The sequence below is a fragment of the Triticum urartu genome, chromosome 2A (assembly GCF_056163025.1).
Source record: "Triticum urartu cultivar PI428250 chromosome 2A, HENAU_Tu73, whole genome shotgun sequence".
Taxonomy (NCBI): domain Eukaryota; kingdom Viridiplantae; phylum Streptophyta; class Magnoliopsida; order Poales; family Poaceae; genus Triticum; species Triticum urartu.
In genome coordinates this window covers 651,018,344-651,042,038 of record NC_141874.1, presented here as the reverse complement: position 1 = coordinate 651,042,038, position 23,695 = coordinate 651,018,344, and the positions used below count along the sequence as shown (strand labels likewise).

The window sequence follows — 23,695 nt, the reverse complement described above, 5'->3', positions numbered from 1 at the left end:
GACATGTATCTCAAATCCTATGAGTAGGAATAGGAAACAAGATGTCATTTGGTTGACACCAAAGGAATTTTTCCATTGAGTCTAGGCTCTTTTTTATTTTTCTATGAAATGTGTGTTGGGTTTCGTAGTAATTTCAAAAAAAATTCCTACGCACACGCAAGATCATGTGATGCATAGCAACGAGATGGGAGAGTATTGTCTACGTACCCACGCAGACCGACTGCGGAAGCGTTGATGCAACGTAGAGGAAGTAGTCGTACGTCTTCACGATCCAACCGATCAAGTACCAAAACTACGGCACCTCCGAGTTCGAGCACACGTTCAGCTCGATGACAATCCCCGGACTCCGATCCAGCCAAGTGTCGGGGAAGAGTTCCGTCAGCACGACGGCGTGGTGACGATCTTGATGCACTACAGCAGCAGGGCTTCGCCTAAACTCCGCTACAGTATTATCGAGGAATATGGTGGCTGGGGGCACCGCACACGGCTAAGGAATAGATCACGTGGATCAACTTGTGTGTTTCTGGGGTGCCTCCGCCTCAGTATATAAAGGAGCCAAGGGGGAGGGGGGCGCCGGCCAGGAGGAGGGCGCAGGAGGAGTCCTACTCCTTCCGGGAGTAGGACTCCCCCCCCAATCCTAGTTGGACTAGGATTCCCCGAGGGGGAAAGAGGGAGAGGGGGGCCGGCCACCTCTCCTAGTCCTAATAGGACTAGGGGAAGGGGGAGGTGCGCAGCCACCTTGGGCTGCCCCTTTCTCCTTCCCACTAAAGCCCATTAAGGCCCATATGGCTCCCGGGGGGTTCCGGTAACCTCCCGGTACTCCGGTAAAATCCCGATTTCACCCGGAACACTTCTCCGATTTGGGATTAGTGTATCCAATAGTTTCCTTTGGATATCCTATGAAGATTTACTTCTCTGATTTGGGTTCGAGCTTATCATGTTAAAACTTTTTCACATAAGCATCGCAGTCCCAAACTTTAAGAAACGACAGCTTAGGTTTCTTGCCAAACCATAGTTCATACGGTGTCGTCTCAACGGATTTAGATGGTGCCCTATTTAACGTGAATGCAACTGTCTCTAATGCATAACCCCAAAACGATAGTGGTAGATCGGTAAGAGACATCATAGATTGCACTATATCCAATAAAGTACGGTTATGACGTTCGGACATACCATTATGCTGTGGTGTTTCATGTGGCATGAGTTTGTGAAACTATTCCATATTGTTTTGATTGAAGACCAAACTCGTAACTCAAATATTTGTCTCCGCGATCAGATCGTAGAAACTTCTATTTTCTTGTCACGATGATTTCCCACTTCACTCTGAAATTCTTTAAACTTTTCAAATGTTTCAGACTTATGTTTCATCAAGTAGATATACCCATATCTGCTCAAATCATCTGTGAAGTTCAGAAAATAACGATACTTGCCGTGAGCCTTAACACTCATCGGACCGCATACATCAGTATGTATTATTCCAATAAGTCAGTTGCTCGCTCCGGAGAACGGAGTCTTAGTCATCTTGCCCATGAGGCATGGTTCGCAAGCATCAAGTGATTCATAATCAAGTGATTCCAAAATCCCATCAGCATGGAGTTTCTTCATGCGCTTTACACCAATATGACCTAAACGGCAGTGCTACAAATAAGTTGCACTATCATTATTAACTTTGCATCTTTTGATTTCAATATCATGATTATGTGTATCACTACGATCGAGATCCAACGAACTATTTTCATTGGGTGTGTAACCATATAAGGTTTTATTCATGTAAACAGAACAACAATTTATTCTCTTACTTAAATGAATAACCGTATCACAATAAACATGATCAAATCATATTCATGCTTAAGGCAAACACCAAATAACACTTATTCAGGTTCAACACTAATCCCGAAAGTATAGGGAGTGTGCGATGATGATCATATCAATCTTGGAACCACTTCCAACACACATCGTCACTTTACCCTTAACTAGTCTCTGTTTATTCTGCAACTCCCGTTTCGAGTTACTAATCTTAGCAACTGAACTAGTATTAAATACTGAGGGGTTGCTATAAACACTAGTAAAGTACACATCAATAACATGTATATCAAATATACTTATGTTCACTTTGCCATCCTTCTCATCCGCCAATCACTTGGGGTAGTTCCGCTTCTAGTGACCAGTCCCTTTGCAGTAGAAGCACTTAGTCTCAGGCTTAGGACCAGACTTGGGCTTCTTCACTTGAGCAGCAACTTGCTTGCCGTTCTTCTTGAAGTTCCCCTTGTTTCCTTTGCCCTTTTCTTGAAACTAGTGGTCTTGTTAACCATCAACACTTGATGTTTTCTTGATTTCTACCTTCGTTGATTTCAGCATCACGAAGAGCTTGGGAATTACTTTTGTCATCCCTTGCATATTATAGTTCATCACGAAGTTCTACTAACTTGGTGATGGTGACTAGAGAATTCTGTCAATCACTATTTCATCTGGAAGATTAACTCCCACTTGATTCAAGCGATTGTAGTACCCAGACAATCTGAGCACATGCTCACTAGTTGAGCGATTCTCCTCCATCTTTTAGCTATAGAACTTGTTAGAGACTTCATATCTCTCAACTTGGGTATTTGCTTGAAATATTAACTTCAACTCCTGGAACATCTCATATGGTCCATGACGTTCAAGACGTCTTTGAAGTCCCGATTCTAAGGTGTTAAGCATGGTGCACTAAACTATCAAGTAGTCATCATATTGAGCTAGCCAAACGTTCATAACGTCTGCATCTGCTCCTGCAATAGGCCCGTCACCTAGCGGTGCATCAAGGACATAATTCTTCTGTGCAGCAATGACGATAAACCTCAGATCACGGATCCAATCCGCATCATTGCTACTAACATTTTTCAACACAATTTTCTCTAGGAACATATCAAAATAAACATATGAAAGAAACAATGCGAGCTATTGATCCACAATATAGATATGCTAATACTACCAAGACTAAATTCATGATAAATTAAAGTTCAATTAATCATATTACTTAAGAACTCCCACTTAGATAGACATCCCTCTAATCTTCTAGGTGATCACGTGATCCAAATCAACTAAACCATAACCGATCATTATGTGAAATGGATTAGTCTTCAATGGTGAACATCATTATGTTGATCATATCTACTATATGATTCACGCTCGACCTTTCGGTCTCCGTGTTCCGAGGCCATATCTGCATATGCTAGACTCGTCAAGTATAACCCGAGTATTCTGCGTGTGCAAAACTGGCTTGCACCCGTTGTAGATGGACGTAGAGCTTATCACACCCGATCATCACGTGGTGTCTGGGCACGACGAACTTTGGCAACGGTGCATAGTCAGGGAGAACACTTCTTAATAATTTAGTGAGAGATCATCTTATAATGCTACCGTCAATCAAAGCAAGATAAGATGCATAAAAGATAAACATCACATGCAATCAATATAAGTGATATGATATGGCCATCATCATCTTGTGCTTGTGATCTCCATCTTCGAAGCACCGTCATGATCACCATCGTCACCGGCGCGACACCTTGATCTCCATTGTAGCATCGTTGTCGTCACGCCAATCTTATGCTTCCACGACTATCACTACCGTTTAGTAATAAAGTAAAGCATTACATCGCGATTGCATTGCATACAATAAAGCGACAACCATATGGCTCCTGTCAGTTGCCGATAACTCGGTTACAAAACATGATCATCTCATACAATAAAATTCAGCATCATGCCTTGACCATATCACATCACAACATGCCCTGCAAAAACAAGTTAGACGTCCTCTACTTTGTTGTTGCAAGTTTTACGTGGCTGCTACGGGCTTAAGCAAGAACCAATCTCACCTACGCATCAAAACCACAATGATAGTTTGTCAAATAGACTCCGTTTTAACCTTCGCAAGGACCGGGCGTAGCCATACTTGGTTCAACTAAAGTTGGAGAGACAGTCGGCCGCAAGCCACCTATGTGCAAAGCACGTCGGGGGAACCGGTCTCGCGTAAGCGTACGCGTAATGTTGGTCCGGGTCATCTCGTCCAACAATGCCGCCGAACCAAAGTATGACATGCTGGTAGGCAGTATGACTTATATTTCCCACAACTCACTTGTGTTCTACTCGTGCATATAACATCAACATAAATAACCTAGGCTCGGATGCCACTGTTGGGTTTCATAGTAATTTCAAAAAATTTCCTACGCACATGCAAGCTCATGTGATGCATAGCAACGAGATGGGAGAGTATTGTCTACGTACCCACGCAGACCAACTGCGGAAGCGTTGACGCAACGTAGAGGAAGTAGTCGTATGTCTTCACGATCCAAGCGATCAAGTACCGAAACTACGGCACCTCCGAGTTCGAGCACACGTTCAGCTCGATGACAATCCCCGGACTCTGATCCAGCAAAGTGTCGGGGAAGAGTTCCGTCAGCACGACGGCGTGGTGACGATCTTGATGCACTACAGCAGCAGGGCTTCGCCTAAACTCCGCTACAATATTATCGAGGAATATGGTGGCTGGGGGCACCGCGCACGGCTAAGGAATAGATCACGTGGATCAACTTGTGTGTTTCTGGGGTGCCTCTGCCTCAGTATATAAAGGAGCCAAGGGGGAGGGGGGCGCCGGCCAGGAGGAGGGCGCAGGAGGAGTCCTACTCCTTCCGGGAGTAGGACTCCCCCCCAATCCTAGTTGGACTAGGATTCCCCGAGGGGGAAAGAGGGAGAGGGGGGCCGGCCACCTCTCCTAGTCCTAATAGGACTAGGGGAAGGGGGGAGGTGCGCAGCCACCTTGGGCTGCCCCTTTCTCCTTTCCACTAAAGCCCATTAAGGCCCATATGGCTCCCGGGGGGTTCCGGTAACCTCCCGGTACTCCGGTAAAATCCCGATTTCACCCGGAACACTTCCGATATCCAAATATAGGCTTCCAATATATCAATCTTTACGTCTCGACCATTTCGAGACTCCTCGTCATGTCCGTGATCACATCCGGGACTCCGAACAACCTTCGGTACATCAAAATGCATAAACTCATAATATAACTGTCATCGTAACCTTAAGCGTGCGGACCCTACGGGTTCGAGAACAATGTAGATATGACCGTGACACGTCTCCGGTCAATAAACAATAGCGGGACCTGGATGCCCATATTGGCTCCTACATATTCTACGAAGATCTTTATCGGTCAGACCGCATAACAACATACGTTGTTCCCTTTGTCATCGGTATGTTACTTGCCCGATATTCGATCGTCGGTATCCAATACCTAGTTCAATCTCGTTACCGGCAAGTCTCTTTACTCGTTCCGTAATACATCATCCCGCAACTAACTCATTAGTTGCAATGCTTGCAAGGCTTAAGTGATGTGCATTACCGAGAGGGCCCAGAGATACCTCTCCGACAATCGGAGTGACAAATCCTAATCTCGAAATACGCCAACCCAACATCTACCTTTGGAGACACCTGTAATGCTCCTTTATAATCACCCAGTTACGTTGTGACGTTTGGTAGCACCCAAAGTGTTCCTCCGGCAAACGGGAGTTGCATAATCTCATAGTCATAGGAACATGTATAAGTCATGAAGAAAGCAATAGCAACATACTAAATGATCGGGTGCTAAGCTAATGGAATGGGTCATGTCAATCAGATCATTCAACTAATGATGTGATCCCATTAATCAAATAACAACTACTTTGTCTATGGTTAGGAAACATAACCATCTTTGATTAATGAGCTAGTCAAGTAGAGGCATACTAGTGACACTCTGTTCGTCTATGTATTCACACATGTATTATGTTTCCGGTTAATACAATTCTAGCATGAATAATAAACATTTATCATGAAATAAGGAAATAAATAATAACTTTATTATTGCCTCTAGGGCATATTTCCTTCAATGTGAAGGATAGGAACCAATCCTATGTAGGAATAGAAATCAATTCCTATAAACCAAAGGGCTCTAAAGGAAAAAATCCTATAAAAATCCTATCCTCTAGAATTCCTATGAAATTCCTCTAAACCAAAGGAGGCCTAAACTCGCATGCATGTGTGATTGTTCGCACTTGTTGCTTCGATCACGAGGAGAACGAGAGAAGCGGGAGCCATCGAAGGGATCATGCGGATCTGTTGCTTAACGTCCAGACGACTGGACGTTAGCACAGTCCTTAAAATAAAAGTAGTAAGTTGCCATGTAGCATGTGTTCTACTTCTGATAGCTGCACATACAACCTTAGAGCATCTCCAACAGAAGCCCAAAAACGGCGCTAAAATAATTTTACAGCGCCATTTTAGTAATTTTAGCGCGCCGTGGCCGATTCAGTCCAGCAGAGGCACAAAAATATAGCGCGCAGAGGACAGCGTGCAGCAGTCCAGCAGACGCACTAAAAAATAAAGCGCCACAAATATATCTACAGCAAACAGGTCCCTAAACATTTATAAATAAGTCCATCTGATCAAAACAAAAACGCAATTGGGTCCCCAATGGTTGGAGCAAGCTAGCTTGCTGACCTTGCAAATCATCTTCCGCCGGCCACCACACGCGAGCTAAGCTTGCTGTGAATCGCAAACGCGAGCTAGCTAGCTTTAGCTTCCCTTCTAAATCGTTGGAGCAAGCTAGAGAAGGGCAACGGCGGCTCCCGGCCGGCACGCGCTCCCGGCCAGCGAACTCGAGGCGGCGAGCTGCAGCCGGCGAGCAGAAGGGCAGCGCCGGCTCCGCCCCGTGCTAGGACGAGCAGAGACGAGCACGCAGAGGAGTGGCGGCGGCGCGCTGCAAGGAAGGGCTATAGCGGCGAGCTCGAGGCGGGATGAGCAGAGGAAGCGGAGCAGCTGGTCTTCGCGCTTCAAATTGTCTAGCGCGCTGTACGCCACGCACCAAATATCCCGCGTGCGATGCAGAAATTCCCAGCGCGCTGGATGGATTTTACAGCGTGCTGGCTTTTGCAACGTCTGTTGGAGATGCTCCGCGCGCTAAATTGACGTTTTTCCCAGCGCGGGCTACTTTTAGCGCCTTTGTTGGAGATGCTCTTACCTGCTTAGGTCTGGCAATAATAAACAGAGTGTATCAATCTATTTTCTTTACTATGATTTTGTATTTCCTAACAAAACAAATAACTGTAGGGAAAATTACATGACGGGTAATAAAACAGCTTCGCCAATGCATATCCAGGTGTCTATATGGACTCTATGGAAATCCGCCCAATCTGTCTGTTTGCACTTCCGCCGGTCTACCCTGAAAGATGAGACGGCCATGAATCATGACCTATTTAGTTACGGGTCCGTCTAAACATGAAAGATGACCAGTAAGTCCATGAACCAGTTGTATGAATTACTTGTGCAGATCTCATCTTGAACCAGTTTTATGACTTACTTGTGCAGATCTCGCTCCGTACGTCTTTCTGCTGATTTCGACAATAGATTCCTGCAGCACATCAAACTGATGACAGATCCTCTCCGGACTGTAGTATTCGACGATGTGCAAGTTAATAAGAGGATAGGGCATAGCCAATGCTTGTCATCGGATAACACAGCCCGGGTTAAGGTGAGCAGTAAACGATGGCTGACAGAATATCGAGTATGGTTGCCACATTAACTGAAAACGTTCTGATGTGAGGTAGTAAAAAACATTAAAATGCGGTGCATTACACATGAGATGGCTCATCTTCTGCCCGGCCCCGGCTGAGCCCGCTGCATCCTAATCTGCTCCCTGAACTTGGCTATGAACTCGTCAGCCTTCTTGTCCACCTCGTCCTCCTCCGCCTCGGCCCTCGTCGCCAGCTCAAAAAGCTCTTCGTCGCAAGAGTTGTCACCTTCCCGCCCCTCCTCCTCTCCCTCTCCCTCTTCGTCGTAGTTGTCTTCCTCCTCGTCGTGTTCATCGTCGCCGTCCCTGGCCATGTCGTCGCTGCTGAACGAGCTGTCCGAGGCCGCGGCCATCTCGTCAGCCTCATCGTCTGCGGCCGCTTGATCGTCGGACGGAGCTACAGGATCGTAGCCGGTCAAAGTGCTCCTCCTCGTTGCTTGGATGGAAGAGTTTGACCGGAACCTGCTCCGTAAACCCGCCCGTCCGCTCATGCTCATGTCTCCAACCCCATATTCGTTGAAGCTTCTTGCTCTGGCCTTCCCGAGGCCACGCGCGCTGCCAAGAAACTGCGGCGCAGGCGGCGGGGGAGGAGGCGAGGACGGCGAGAGGGTCAAGCCGGCGTCGAGGACGGAGGACGGCGACGACATGGCTTTTTCGCGCGCGCCGCCGTATCCTATTTCTTCCTTGGGGAGGAACTCTGCTTCTTCATCGGTAGCGCCATCACTTACATTGCCCGGTGCAGATTCTTCGGCCAATGGCTTGAGCTTCCTCACCGGCAGGAGAATCGGCTTCTCGCCAGCGTCGCCCGTGTCGGCGACTACGACGAGGGCATCGTCGGGGTAGTACTGCGAGCTCCACGCCTGCACGCCGCCGTCCTTGGCGCCTCCGTCGCCGTTGCTTCCCTCGAAGACCAGCGGCCCTTGCAGTATCTGGGAGACGAAGGCCTCCACGGACTCGTCGTCGTCGACGACCTTGGAAGAAGGGACCACCGGGGCCACCACATCGGCGTCGGCGTTCCTCTGGCCGAAGACGCCGTAGGAGATGACGAGGCCGAGCAGGAGGATGTGCGGCAGGTCCCAGATCCCGGGGGTCTGGCTCGTGGGCAGCATCCGCAGCAGCGCCACCACGACGGCGAACAGCACCGCCTTACCGGCGAGGTTGGACGGGAACAAGAGCTCCAGAGCCCGCTGCAACCTGGCAGAAATGACATCGTCACCGCCGGTTCTTGGCTGCGCCGGAGCAGGAGCAGGCTCCGCCATTGCGGGAGAAGATGAGGAAAATTTGTGCGTGACTTGGGGTCTCGGGCTACGGACGGCCGGGTTTGTTTGATCGGCTATTAGGCTAGGCTGTGAGTGCGATCGAGAAGGAAATCCGGACGGAATGGAATCCGCGCTCTTGCTGGAGAAGAGAGGAAGCTGCAGACTTGGTCGGGAAGCAAGAGCAACTCGGGGTGGAGGCAAAGAATTTATGGGAGCAAAGGCAAAGCAACCCCAAAGAGAATGGACGGGATTAGTATTAATCCTGGCGAGGGCAACGTTCAACTGTGGAGGGAAACCGCGGGAACGTGCTGGATCAAAAATCATTTGGCGATCGAAAAGGACTCGTATGCGCGGTAATCCTTTGGGGGGCGGCGGGCGGTGGAGCCGGCGGTGGTCCGGGCCGGCGGAACCGTAGCGTTTGGCGCTTTGCCAGACGCCGTCGCCGCCCAAGCCCCAGGCCGTATATGGTCCATGGCTCTCCTACCGGATGAGGTTTGCAGGTCTCGTCATGTGGACGGTTCTAGGCTACGCGCCGCGTTTGCTGATGAGCTCCTCTGCTTTGGAAGCTTGGACTTTGCAGCAGAGCCGGCGCTGAAAGGACGTACAAGTCCACTTCTGGGTTGTTCAGTCGCTAGGTTCAGGTACGCTCCAGAAAACAGAGCGTGCTATGTTAGGGCATCTCCAATACTTAAACCGCGCGCCGCGTTGTCCAGACCACGGAACTCATCCAACATGGGCCTATATTGATCCGTGGCTCGGTCTGGACATACTTTCTCTCATAAACTGGAGACAAACGTGGGGCTTTGAGGGCGTCCGGACACCACCCACGCGTGTTTCTGACTGCCATGGCCAACCCAAACCCCTCCTTTCTCGCCCGCGCGCGTTCTCGCCCAGCGCCAGCTACCCACATTCATGTCATCATAGATCGCGACGCTCCACATTAAAGACGGCTCAGGGCAGGCACGACCTCTCATTGCCTCGTCCATTAAAGTGGCGCGCCGGCCGAGGGCGCCGCCCGCTGCACGCCGGCTAAACACACTTCCTCGCTGCATGCAAATGCCTCTATTTAACCCACATGGAAGACGAGAAATCTACTCCGGCCACACGTCCGTTCATGAAGCGAGCCGACATTAAACGCAACGCGGGGCAAAGCTCCTTCTGTCCTCCCTCTATTTAAAGGAGGCCAGACGCCGGGCAAGAATCGCGCCACCAACTCCGACGCTCCGCATATCCTCTTTCAACCATTTTCTCCACCCTTTTGATGGCATCCGACGAGCAGGAAGAGAGTTCTCGGCTAGGTGGCCCGCCGAGCACGCTGGATACGAGCGAGGCAACTCGCTGCTCCATCTCCCTCGCCATAGACCGATGGAGCAAGTTACCGCCTCAAGCCGGCGCGTGGTTTAGCACGTCGCCGCTCCAAGTCCGCTCAGGGAGGAGTGGCGAGGTGCTCCAGGTCCGCAAGGGAGGGAGGGAGGGGGAGGGTGGTGGGCACGGCGGCACGGGTATCATCGCTGTCATGGATGACGCCGCGCTTCCCGTGCCTGCAACCACGCCATCCATCATCAACGCGCGTGTAACCGCGCCCTGCCTCCAGAGAAAGAAGCCGGCTACGCGGAGATCAAAGAGTCGCTGGCCAGCGCGTCCGCTTTCGCCGCCGAAATCGAGGGAAAGTAGAACATGAGAAGCCGCCGCCGCTTGGGTCTCAGGAATGCCACCACCGGCATGTAGCTGGCTTGTACAACCGGTGACATGTCCGGTTTTTTTATCTTAGACCATCCTTGGCCCCCACCTGGCTCCACGGAAGTGGAGGAGCCCCCTTTCCTCTCCGGCTGAAGCACCATCTTGCCACTCCGATGAGCAGCGCAGGCGGACATAGGGAAGATAGGGGAAGAATAGACCTCCGGGGCTCCGGGTAGTCCGGTGAGCGGGCTGCCGGACATGGAGAAGTCAAAGGGATCTGTGGCGGCCGGCCATAGACTAGTGTAGTGTATCCGTATCATCGGAGTGGAGTTCCGCGCGATCATACATGCACATAGTTTTACCTTTTTAGTTAAAATATGTTCAAAACATAAACATTTTCGATCTGTTTATATGAAATCCAGCCGTGTTTGCATGAATTTCATCCAATTTGTTGTAAAATTGTTTGAAATGTATGCGGCTATGGTCGAATGGCGGCCTTCCGCATCCGTGTCCACGGACTAGTTCTCCTTGTCCGTCGGGAGAAAACTTGGTGGTCGCCTTTGAAGATGCCCTTATTTTGATAGTGACATGGATTTGCAAGTTTGCAGTATAAAATATTGGGCATTTTTGTCAGCATAATTTAAAACAATCCACTTATGCAAAGCGCGCGCACACACAGAGAAGGACATAGAAGTGATCAAGAGTTGCGCAGAGTAATGTGGGCCATGGGTTGGGAAATCTATCGGCCATACTTTTGGGGTGTTTGGTTACAAGGAACTAGACTTTTTTTAGTCAACACTCTCCAGTAAATTTTTTTTCTAGTTCTTTAAGAAAAAAATCCCCCTATTTGGTTATATAGGGACTAAAAAGGATTTTTTCTAGTCTAGTCCCTGTAAACAAACAGGGCCTAAGCCCTTTCTCTCAAATATTGTTTTTTTTGGAAAAATATGTATCGACTACTACTATAAGCTAAGGCCCATCTATAAACTGGTATGTTTGAATTTTCTGCATTCCTAGAGGATCTTGGGCGAAATCACTAATTGAGGCAAAGATCACTCCCACCTCTCAGGTTGTGACAAGTGGCGCGCTTTGTCGCAACCTGGGAGTTTCTTTTTTTCGTAGTTTCGTTTATTCAATGCATTTTATCTATTAAATTGTGCGTCCAAATCCGAATCGTTTTCACATTGGATTTCTCGCGTCGAGATTTTCAAAACTAGAACTCATATTGGTAGGTTTTGATGACCTTTTTTCACGAAAAAAACCCAGACAAATAAAGGGATGAAAAAACCGAAACGGGAGCAGATTTTTTTTCCTTTTCGAAAGAAGCACGGCCGTGCCTCTCGCGAAAGCATAACCGTGCATATAGCAGAAGCAAAATCATGCCTCTCGTGGAAGGAAAAAAAACAGAGAACACGTTTTTTTTCGTTTTTGAGAGGCACGCGTGTGCCTATCGTAAAAGCACAACCGTATCTCTCGCGAAAGGAAAAAAAACCAGAAAACACATTTTTTTCCGTTTTAAAGAGGCACGGCCGTGCCTCTCGCGGAAGGAAAAAAAGAAAATGTGTTTTTTCATTTACGAGAGGCAGTGCCGTGCCTCTCGCGAAAGCAAAATCGTGCCTCTCACGAAAACAAAACCATGCCTCTCGCAGAAGAAAAAAAAGAACGTGTTTTTTTTTGTTTCCGAGAGGCACGCCCGTGCCTCTCGCGGAAGCAAAACCATACCTCTCACAGAAGAAACAAAAAAATGTATTTTTTTCCATTTCCGAGAGGCATGGCTCTGCCTCTCACAAAAACAAGATCGTGCCTTTCACGGAAGCAAACTGTGTCTCTCGCGGAAGCAAAAGGAAAAAAGGAAAACACGTTTTTTGTGTAATTTTTTTTGGTCCAAAAGCTAAGAAAGACCGATGGAAATCAACAACTCAACAACAACAACAACAACAACAACAACAACAACAACAACAATAATAATAATAATAATAATAATAATAATAATAGTTTAAAAAGCCAAAAACGCGTGCAAAAAAAATAAAATCTGAAGGAAGTACCCAGAGCGCAACATGCGGCGGCGGCTGAAAGCGCGCCAAGTGGCGCGCTCTCAGCCCACCCATAAGTGATCGTTGTCAGGCTCCCGAAGGAGTGCTCGTCAATTAGTTGCTCTTGATCTTGGGCGCTGATATATCTCGCCTACTACAGAGAGACGAGAGGAAGTCTCGCTGAAGGTAAGCTCCATTTGGGTCGGCCAATCGCACCGCTGACCAAAGGCTACATGCTATATTCTCATTTTTTTACTTTTATTTCTTTTACTTTATATATATTTACAGATATTTTATATTACAAAAGTACTTTACATAAATCATTTTAAAATATGTTAAATGTGTATAAAAATGTTTATCATGTATACAAAAACATACAACGTGAAATGTGTATAGAAAAAATGTTGGCCATGTACTGAAACAATGTTAATCCAAACATTTTAAGAAATGTTGAATAACAGTTCGAAAAATGTTAAATGTGTATAGAAAAAACGTTGACCATGTATTAAAAATATGCTAATTAGGCTTTTGAGAAAATGTTAAGCAAGTATTTGAATTTTTTTTATTATGTATTCTAAATTTTTTAAATCTGCATAGAATTTTATTGACCACATATAAAAAAATAATTCAAACTTGCATTTGAAAAATGGGAAATGTGTATAGAAAAATAGTTGACCATGTATTCAAAAAATGTTAAACTTGTATTTGAAAATTATTAAATCTGTAGCGAAAAAATGTTGACCATGTATTCAAAGAACGTTAAACTTGTATTTTAAAATGTTAAATGTGTATAGGAAAAATGTTGACCATTTTAAGAAAAATGATAAACTAGTTTTTGAAAAATGTTAAATGTATATAGAAAAAATGTTGACCATGCAATAAAAAAACTATTAAACTTGTATTTGAAAAATGTGAATCAAGCATTTAAAAAATGTTAAATGTGTGCAGAAAAATGTTGATCATGTATTCAGAAAGTATTAATCTAGTATTTGAAAATTTTAATCAAGCATTTTAATATATTCAATATGTATTAAAAATATACTATTAGATACATACCAAATATGTGTACAGAAATAACAGTGAAACCTGAGAGGAAACAAAGAAAACCGATGAAAATGAGAAAGATATAAACTAAACCGAACAATAAAAGCAAAAGTAAAGGCCAATAAAACCAAGAAAGAAATAAAGAAAACCAAATAAATAAATAAACAGGAAAGAAACAAAGAAACCAAAAAGGGGAAATAAACGAAGAAAACCATAGAAAAACAAAAAAAAGGAAAGAAAACAAAAGTTTACGAAACCTGAGAAAGAAACAAAGAAAACCGGTGAAAACTGAAGTTATAACAAAGGAAAAGGAGAATAAAAATAGATGAAAAAACAAAAAGAACCAAAAATCAAAAGAAAACAAAAAGAAAAAACTAAAAAAATGTATAGTGAGCGAACCTACGGCGAGTGGTTGCGAGCGAAGCGATTGAACCTACGCTAATAGGCTGGCCCATATTCTCACACCCTTCAGCGAGAGCTCCTTCTGTCTTGCTTAAGGCGAGATATAGCTCTCGCAGAGGATCTTAAGGTTTTGGATACATATTCAGAATCAACATATTCTTTTGGAGCACTTAAAGGAAGATATTCTTTTGGAGAGAGGTCACAAGTCATAACCAGCCCTAGTAAGTTAGAACACTGGGAACACTCATCAATAAAATTACGATTAACCAAGCTAATAATCTAATTTGCAGTTGAGAATGAACACACCCAAGCTTATGGTGCAAAAGGTATGCCCAAGCATATCCTTTTTGTTATGAAATGGTATGCACAAAGCTGATAATCTAATATGAAGTTATGAAATGTTCTATTTTTTTTTGTTATATGGGTGCAGTACATATCTACTATCCCATGAAATTTCAAACCTCGATTCAGAATATACCTCAAGATTTTTTTAACAAATTCGGTGGTGGTAGTGCTAATAACCAAATTCACAGCCCAATCCAAAACGGAACGATTCATAGAATTATTTGTCTCCTTTTGTTTCTCTATATGTGGATCCAAATTGAATTTGCAATTTTTTGGTATGATATATCCATGTTATGTCTATTATCCATGAAATGTTATAGATTTTTTTGGTGATTTCATGAGAGTTTTTTGGCATGTGGTGCACCGGGTATGTTTTCACGTGCGACTGTACTAGCCAATTGAGATTGACACCAACAAACTGCGACACATGTTCAGGGAATAGCTTACCAGACATAACATACTTGAATTTGATTGCACTAATAGAGTTAGGAGGCAATAGTTCGAGAGATTTTATGTATTATGTCAGAGATCCAGGTGTTGAGGTGTCGGGAATGGAAGAATTAACTGATGATGACAAGGTGGATGAAATGCTGGATGACATAACTAGTATAGGCAAGAATGTGGTTAATATTATAGTTATGAGAAGCGATGCTCCAACACCAGCTGATTTGAACATTGGTCAAGTTTATGAGGAGCAGGTCCCCTTATCTTAAATAGGGGTACCACTTGTGTATGAGATAGATACACCAGGAGTTCTTTTCCCTAGTCAAGTGAAGAGTAGGAAACACGACTTAATTTATGGAGAAATCATCTGGATGCTTTCAAATGTTTTCCAAAAATATATTATATTTTACACATACCGAACCAACGATCAAACTGCGAATCGGCAGTCCGACTAGTGAAATCCTAAACCGTTAGGCTCACCGGTCTGGTTTCTTAAACTATGATGGTCAAGGATGGATTTTGGGGACGAGCTCCGGTGGTTGACCATGTCGTGGCTGCTGGCTATGTCATACACGAGTCGGAAGGGCGAGGGCAGCGATGTAGGGTTGTGTGGGATGGGAGTAGAAGGGGATGAGTCGTGGGGAGTGGTTCGTCCGCTCAAATAGGTACGTGGACATAATTCACTTGGCGGTGGCAATCTTCCCATTATTTCGTCCAACTTTAACTCCTTTGATTTCAGGAAGATCCAAATGGCCAGCTTCCCGAACTCCTTCAAAACTGCACTGCGCGGGCGTCAAGTTTCTCATTCTCTATTTTTTGACATATCAAGCTACTCTTTCTTAACTCCTCAGATTTAGCCCATTCGGCCTGACTCAAACCGTGGAGTTGGAGGAGATGACAGCTGAAGAGCTACCGAATAGTCCCATTTTCTTTCCCCTCTCGCAAGGCAACTAGAGAAAGCCTTCCTCCCCTCGATCTCCGTCGGCGAACCCGTAGATTCTCCTCCTCTCCGCTTGCTGCTCCGGCGGCCGATGGCGGGGAGGGAATTCTTGGTGTTTTCGCTGCGGCTAGTAGATAGGTAGGGTTTTAGTTCTTGCAGAGGCGACATTTGGATGGATTCTTCTTCTTCGAGTCAGTCTTCTGGGCTTTGATCCTCTTCCAGTTTGTCCATTGGGACGAATTAGACGGAGCTCTAGCGTAGATTCCTGCCAACTCTTCGGGGCGGCGAGGTTAGGATTTCTCGTCCTGCGTACGCAACAGCGATATTTGATGTCAGGTTCTTCTCATCTATTCAAGGATTCAACTGCGACGATTGCGGCTCCAGGGCACTGGTCCTCAAGGGCACGTGCACGGAGAACTTCCTGACTGTTATCGACAAGGTTAGGCCGGCTCCGGTATGGGAGCGTCGACAACGGCGTGTCGGCGGCTCGTTCTGATGGCGGCAACGGTCCTTCGGTGGTCCATGGATCTCGATGTAATTTTTATTATGTTTGAGGTGCTTTGTACTTCCGGCGAATCTATATAATAGATGTGATCTTTTTCGAAAAAAGGATAGCTACCGAACAAGGCCTAAAGTGGTGCACATGGGTTTTGTCTGGGCTTCATGGGCTAGAACGGTTAGGCCCAAAAACGCTAGTGACTGATTACCCATCAAGACACGGAAGAAAACAAGGTATGTCAGTAGTCTAGCATGTTTGTCTAAAAAAATAGTCTAGGCATGTTTTTCTCTCTCATTTTCTCTTGCGAGGATAGGCATGTTTTTCTCAGAAACAAAAAAAAAGTAGTCTAGGCATGTCACTGGTCGGATCCAACTGCTAGTCTCCATTGATGGATGCCGAGCCGCCACGCTAGGCCTATCTGCAGTGTGATAACCAATCAGGGAATGTTGTTTTTCCAGTAGTGGGAAACTGAGTAAGCCGCCACACTGATCTTATGTGTGGATAGCCGATTTAAAAAAAAAAAATCAATGATGGAATAAGGCATAATTGTGTGGGAATAAAAAGAGGAAACAAATTCTAAGTTGGGTAAGTATTGACACTGCCATAATTTAAGGTAACCAGCTCTGATATCTAAACTATAACATTTCTACCACTCCCTCTGTGACTCAAATGTAAGACCTTTTTTGACACCGTCATAGACTCTAAGAACTTATAAAAAGTTACAGAGGTATATAACTAAATTAGCCAATTTGAGCTGCTAACACGCGATGTTAGTTGCTAAGTTTTGCCAAACGATAGGTATAAGTTCATATAGCCTCTTCTCCCAGCGCCACAATGGCACAACAGACCTTCATACAGCTTTCAGTTGGTGCTTTACATTTTTCGCGAAATAGCATTCAGTTGGTGTTTTTTTTTTTTAGAAAAAGAGGATGACCCCCGGCCTCTGCATCTGGGCGATACATACGGCCACTTTATTAATTATTTTTACAAGATCTTACAAAGTAATACAATAGTAAGACTAAAGCCGCCGTCTAAGCAATAAACTGTCGCTACACCTATCCAGTTGATGAAGGGGCGCAGATAGCCTGGACCTAATATCAAACAGACATCGCAGCCAAACCTAACATCTAAGACCTAAGGTCCCATTCAGTTGGTGTTTGATCACTGGGTGATATATTTGGGGGGTTCCATCCAGCAGGTACACAGCACGACCAACCACGTGAAGACATTCTCACATGCAAATCATTGTGCTAGCCAATCTCCTAGAAGGCGGAGCGGAGCCAATGAGTGGCAACACCAGGCAGGGATTAAGATTACTTACTACAAGTACGCTAGCTAGCTTAACACGCACCACGGAGGAACCCCCCAGCTTTCGCTCCAGAAGTTACGGGTGGGCGGCCAAAGACTGTCCCTGGTTGATCTTGATCATCACCTATATATCTATGGCTACCCTGCTCACACACGTCTGCACATTCCTGCAGGTGGTGCACTGCAAACCTGGATGGAACCTGCTGAGAGCCTCAGCCCTCAGGCCATATGCGGCAGCATGCACCAACTCAAGTGGGCGCTGACGATGCCCATGGAAAGGAAGGAGAAACTACATTGTTTGGGCATGTGCAGAATATTCATTCGTTTTTGGAGGTTTTTGGAGACAAGCCCGCCTATGTTCGAGTGGTTCTGTCGGCACTTCCGGTCCAGTTGGACACATGGGAAGAATAAAGTGGCGAAAATTACCCAAGGGAGATGACACCGACTGATGCTACTGGCTACTAGAAGATGGAGATGGCATGAAAAGTATAGTTAGTTTATCATGCATACGAAGTGTCGTCGAAGATCATGATTTTTCGGCAGAAACTTCGGAAGATATACTCATCCTACTAGAAAATTATTTAGTTTCTGTAGGTTTTTATGGCGTCGTGGCCCTGAGAGCAACGTGAAACGAACACCACCTGGAACAAGTAAGGTGCCATTTCCATCAGCGTGGATCTGAGCTGACATGCACATCTAGTCATCCATGAATAGTATTAATGATCCCGGATCAGTTGCGTCCGTGTGGCAGTTTGATTGCCCAGTCCACACGATCGAGTAGTCGGTGGCCGTCCGTGTTTAGTTGTCTATATCCAAACCCAAATGATAAGCGGATAACCGAACCACTTTAAATTAGGTACATACGTGAGCAAAAAGGACTATGGGACAACACTTTGCATAGATTAAAAGATATACGCATGCTTTCTGGAGACACTAATCGCCTAAATTAAGCTAAGTAGACCGGCCGGAAGCACACACACGCGTTAATCAATCGCTGGAATTAAGCTTGAGGGACACGGCTGTCCAGGAAACGAACTGAACTGACCTCTCATCATCGCCGTCATCATCAGCCAAGCGACAGGACAAACCGCCGTGCCATCCCCTTGCACCCCACCTTCCCTACACCCGTATCCCACCATATCCAGCTTTCTCTAGGACCAGCTCTAAATATTCCCTAAGCTACAGCATGCTCTTCTACTGCACTTGTGACGCATTAATACTCGTGTTCCTTCCTGACAAAGAAAAAATTCAGAACGATCGAGCGAGGGCAACAGTTTTGCGCGAATAAATGTGCGAAACTGCTGGTTTTGATACGGTGTACTGCCTACTGTCTAGTAAGTAGACTGACTAGTGGCTACTAGGTTGTCGAGCGGTCGATCATGATTCATGACTGCTGCGGCCGGACGGCGATGGGTCGGTGGCAGATGGTGCCCTCGACACCGTTGCGGCGGTCGGCGGTGGTGGAGTTGTTGTTGTTGTTGTTGTTGTTGTTGTTGTTGGAGACGCGCTCGCAGGAGGGGCACATGGTGAGGGTGGTGGGCGGGGACATGTGCATGTAGTGGTGCGGGGAGACGAGCTTGAGCGCGCGGAGCTCCTGCACCTCCTTCTGCAGCCGCCGGTTCTCCTCCGTCAGCGTCTCGCAGCATCGCTTCAGGAACTCGCAGTCCACCTCCGTCTGCTTCAGCTTCGTCCTAGATTAGAAGAAGCAGAGACAAAATCACACAGACTGAGAACTCGTTCTGATCACCATAGAGCTTAAGTAAAATCTACACGATACTATTGCATGTGCTAATACGTACCTTGCGCGTCTGTTCTGGAACCACACCTCCACCTGCCGCGACCGCAGGCCCAGCTGCTGCGCCAAGGCTGCCTTCTGCCTCTGCACGTAGTACATAGCAGCACGCAGGGTTTAGAAAGCGATTGTAGAGTAGATACTAGACAGTACTAAGAACTGCATGAACATGATGCTGGGGATGCATGTTTCATGGAAATAAGTTAAAGAGACTCCCATGAAAAGGCTAATTACCGGGTTCAGAGTGGGGTGCTCCCGGAAGCTGTCCTCGAGCACGGCGGACTGGTCCTTGGACAACCGGAGCTTCTTGCGGGAGCCATCCATGCCGCAGCCGCCGTCCTCGTCGTCGCTGCCGCCACGCTGGCCGGAGCGCTCCTCGTCCGCAGAGACCTCGCAGACCCGCTTCGCAGGAAGCAGTGGCATCTCCAGGAATCTCCTCTCTAATCAAGAATTGCCCACATCATATAGTATCAGATATGATCTATAGTCTCGCCGGTTTTGAAGCAGTAAACACTAGTAGTAACATTTACCTGGAGCGTGGAGCAGCATGGCGACATGGTGGGTGCGAGGAGCAAGCGACGAGCTGAGACTGAGGCTGAGCCCTAAGTCCTCGGCCCTCTCCATCATCGATCTCCCTGACCTCGATCTCTCTCCCCTTCGTCTCTCTCTCTCTCCCAACCTCTACCCGAGCGCGCGTGTGTGAGGAGTTTGCAGCTGGGGTTGGAACTCGGAAGTGATAAAGAAGTGGGGGAGAGTGAGGGTTTTAAAGAGACGGGGAAGGAATGTTGGATCTCACACACAGTTTCTGGGACAGCAATGATTAACTTGTGGGGGCTGGCTCCTTAATTGGTGCAATCATAACCCCCCACCGCTAAAGGCTCGATCGAAATTGCTAGGTTAGCTAACTTCAGCTATTCTCCACTCAAACCAGGATTTTTCTTTTAGAAGATAGAGAGAAAAAAAAACGGTGGGCATTTCCGCTTTGACAAATGTTTTTGTCCACCGAATGGAGTGGAGTATATATCTAGCAAACCACCACCTTTTGACTTATGGTCTCTGTGGGCAACTATATGATCGTATCGTACGTGCAAAATAGAATAATCGCGCGTATAATTATCTCAACCCATCTGTTGGACCAGTCACCACCAGTGTAGTATTTTTTTTTAGTTGGACCAGTATCATGTATATTATAGCAAGAAAGGGGAAAAGGAAGAAATTTGTTCCCATATATAGCACCCTTTTGGAGTGCACAGCACTACTAGCATTTACCGGTTTATGTGCACTCTTAACAACGGTTCCAAAAGTTTATTCACAATTCATCGGAATCACGTGAATATTGATATTTAAAAAAAATTCTGCCAACTCAAATTCTAGCATGCGTTTGAATTTTAGACACTTAGCACCTCTCCACCGGTTAGTAATATTGGCTTGTTTCTTGAATTTGGAGGAATTTTTCCTGAAATTGGTTTCCTGATCATATCCCTACATCTACATAGGTCCTCCCATTCTTGGTTACTACTACATAGCATTACGTCCAAATATATATGTATGTTTGTCTTAGTATTGTACCCTAATTTACCTCTCACCGATAGAGCCACATTAATCCTCCGTCTGGACCATCCTATAGCTCTCACCAGGGGCAGAATACCATAAGTTATTTAATAACCGGTTATTATGCCCTCACTCCCGTTAGAGATGAATATTGCTCAGTATTTACTCATCAGGGGCAGAGTACTAATTTTGACCAAAAATGCTAGATCTACATACGAGCTACGTGAAGTTACGTAACATGCCTTAACTCATCTCTTCGCCCCCCCCCCCCCCTGATTTCAACCGGGGGTGGGGCCCCTTCACTTATTTCCTATAATCAAAATGTGCCATCTAATCAGTTACGTTAATTACGCTAGGAATCCTTACGTAGGTGTAGCATTAGCGAATTCTGACATAGTTTGCATGAATTAAATTTTCTTTATCGAATTCTAGAAAACACATGAATTTCATTTGCATAGTTTCGAAGATATTTCGACCACGGTTACCAAGAAAACTATGGTAATTAACTAGTTGTGTCCGTGCCCAACGTTATGTTTCCCTATCGAAAACCCTTGTCTCTCACTCCTTCCTTCCCATTTCCGGCAAAGTGACTCGTCGACCACACATGCTTGATGGTTATATTCTTAGAACACCTCTTGTAACTTTAAGGGTCCCTATAGGATCCCTACATCTATGTCGCCACCAACAACTTTGATCAATGATGGTACGCCATTCCTTGGTGGCATGATCAATGGTGACAACCAATGATCTATGTTATAATAGCCTTCTCCTTAGCATGACATCGCGATATTAATTGGACTTCCTAGCATGTAACATTTGGGACCCGAATGGAGCATTTTCTATGTTGGGGCGACAAGCAAATGATGAAGAGATCGGCTCGCCCGACGACTTCATTGCCAAGATCAAGGAGGAGATCTATATGTCCCATCCCTACACAAGTCCGAGAGGATGTGGCCTCCTCGAGGAGAAAGAGAGAGACAATAGTATTGTAGAAAATAGTTTTTCAAAGAAAAATATGCAATTATGGATCCATCGATGAGGAAAGTTCGTGTTCCCCGGTATGGAAAAGAGGGATGAACTTATTTGAGGATTATGAAGACATAAAGGAAAACTACTAGGGTAAACAATGATCAAGGCATTTTTCTTCCCCAAAGATCACCGTCGAGAACCAACCATTGGTTGGATGATTAGGAGAGTGCAGGCGTCCCTATACCACCAAGGATCAAACCTTAGGTTTGACGTTTTGTTTGTGGGAAATACACAGGAGCACCTGGGTGCTCCACCACTTATATGCCAAGAAATGTATCCATGACGAAGAAAATACAGTCCGACCTATGATTCATCCAATATTTTTTTTCTATACATGGGTATTGTTGTTGTTGTCTTTTTACTATGAATACGACATATGCCATTTTTTCACAAAACTTCACACGGGAGTAGATTGGACATCCAAGTTTGATATCCCGTAATCCTAGGTTATGTTGAATTTTCCCTATATTATCCGAATTTAATGTTCATATAGGAGGGGGGGGGGGGTGTTGGAGCAGTCAGGTGTTCCAAATCCTCTTCCTTTTATTGTCTCATTAATACAGATGATTCTTTCGGTGGAGGCAATGTTTCATTGGTAACGAGGAGTCAGTGGTGACTTTATCAATTTTGAAGCTCCGCAACTCCGACCTAATCTTCAGTAGACGCTGTGTGAGTGAGTGTGTGCGTCTACATTGTGATTCGTGTTTTTTCTTAAGATTTATTATTCAGTGTCGTGATAAAAAGTGAACAAAGTGGTGTGGCTGCAAACGCGTTAAATGAAAGTGTTACGATGTGGACAGAACTCAAAGTTAGACGATCCACCATTCTACATGGACTTCAACCCCGCAAAAACAGGACGCCCTCTCCTAGCAAACGTTCGCCAGGAAGGGGCAGTATTTGCAAATGATTTTGTTGGCATTTTTAGTTGCGAGCGTGACAGGTTTTTCAGAGTGGCATGACATTTTTTATCGGAGAAGGCAATTTTTCGTTTAAAACTGCCACCGTTTGGTGTCGTCTCAGAAATAAAACTGCCATCAAATGGGGGTGGTTTGCCACCCTTCTCCCAGCGAACGGTCACCAGATAGGATTTCCGAAACAATTAGACAAAAGGAAAAAAATCCCAGTTTCACTACTCATCCAAATCGATTGGTTTCTTCCTTCTTTGGCCACTACTACTAGATTGAACTTCCCATGTCTCAGAACTACCACTCGATCGTTCCTTTTCAAACTACTAGTATAAGCAGACGACACAGTGATTAGCACCCGGACGAGGATTGCCATGCGAGGTTCGGGGGGCTTAACAGGCAATGATCGCGTCACGTAGGAGCAGTGCATGGAGAAATGATTGGCTTTCCGAGTTGGTAGCGGCCATGATGCATGCTAGGTGGCCGAGGATGGAGGGAGGGCATGATTGCGCAGGGCGTGCTCCGCGCGCTCGCATTGGGTGGGGCACAGGGGAAAAGGCCAGTTCAAGTGTCCATTCATGCGAGCGCATGGCCTTTCCCTCCAGGCCCGAATCATCGTGTCCCGCTTTGCGCCGGCACGCGCCTATCCCTTGCCCGGCCCCGCGCACCCGCCTCATCTCCCACCCATCATCATCCCATCATTGCCTGCCCCGCCCGCCACCTTTCCACAACGCAGCGCAAGCAAGCCTGGTCTACATGGGTTTGAACTCAACCGGCTTGTACGGGGTTGGTGTCTTCTTCAGGCGAATGTTTTGTTTTTGTTGGATTGGTCTAGCTTTAGGTGGTTTTTGCGTGCCGGCGATGATGATCAATCGTTAACAGGTG

The 23,695-nt window shown here is 46.0% G+C and overlaps 2 protein-coding genes across 2 annotated transcripts; both read right to left on the bottom strand.

The window, feature by feature from the left end:
* Nucleotides 1–7,365: 7,365 nt before the first annotated feature.
* LOC125533882 (uncharacterized) lies at nucleotides 7,366–9,299 on the bottom strand. The gene has a single exon (XM_048697212.2). It carries the CDS (start codon nucleotides 9,160–9,162, stop codon nucleotides 7,657–7,659), a length of 1,506 nt encoding a protein of 501 aa, XP_048553169.2. The 5' UTR covers nucleotides 9,163–9,299; the 3' UTR covers nucleotides 7,366–7,656.
* An 8,778-nt stretch (nucleotides 9,300–18,077) lies between these two features.
* LOC125533881 (homeobox-leucine zipper protein HOX17) lies at nucleotides 18,078–20,078 on the bottom strand. Its single transcript, XM_048697209.2, has 4 exons — nucleotides 19,856–20,078; nucleotides 19,560–19,765; nucleotides 19,333–19,412; nucleotides 18,078–19,224 (listed from the first exon to the last, which is right to left on the bottom strand). The coding sequence occupies exons 1-4, from the start codon at nucleotides 19,950–19,952 to the stop codon at nucleotides 18,918–18,920; spliced, it is 690 nt and encodes a 229-aa protein (XP_048553166.2). The 5' UTR covers nucleotides 19,953–20,078; the 3' UTR covers nucleotides 18,078–18,917.
* Between the last annotated feature and the right edge of the window lie 3,617 nt (nucleotides 20,079–23,695).

Coding starts and splice junctions, on each gene's coding strand:
- LOC125533882 (XM_048697212.2), bottom strand. CDS start 9,162: ATGATTTTTGATCCAGCACGTTCCCGCGGTTTCCCTCCACAGTTGAAC.
- LOC125533881 (XM_048697209.2), bottom strand. CDS start 19,952: ATGATGGAGAGGGCCGAGGACTTAGGGCTCAGCCTCAGTCTCAGCTCG. Junction 19,413..19,559: donor AGCACCCCACTCTGAACCCG/GTAATTAGCCTT, acceptor TACTACGTGCAG/AGGCAGAAGGCAGCCTTGGC. Junction 19,225..19,332: donor TTCCAGAACAGACGCGCAAG/GTACGTATTAGC, acceptor CTTCTAATCTAG/GACGAAGCTGAAGCAGACGG.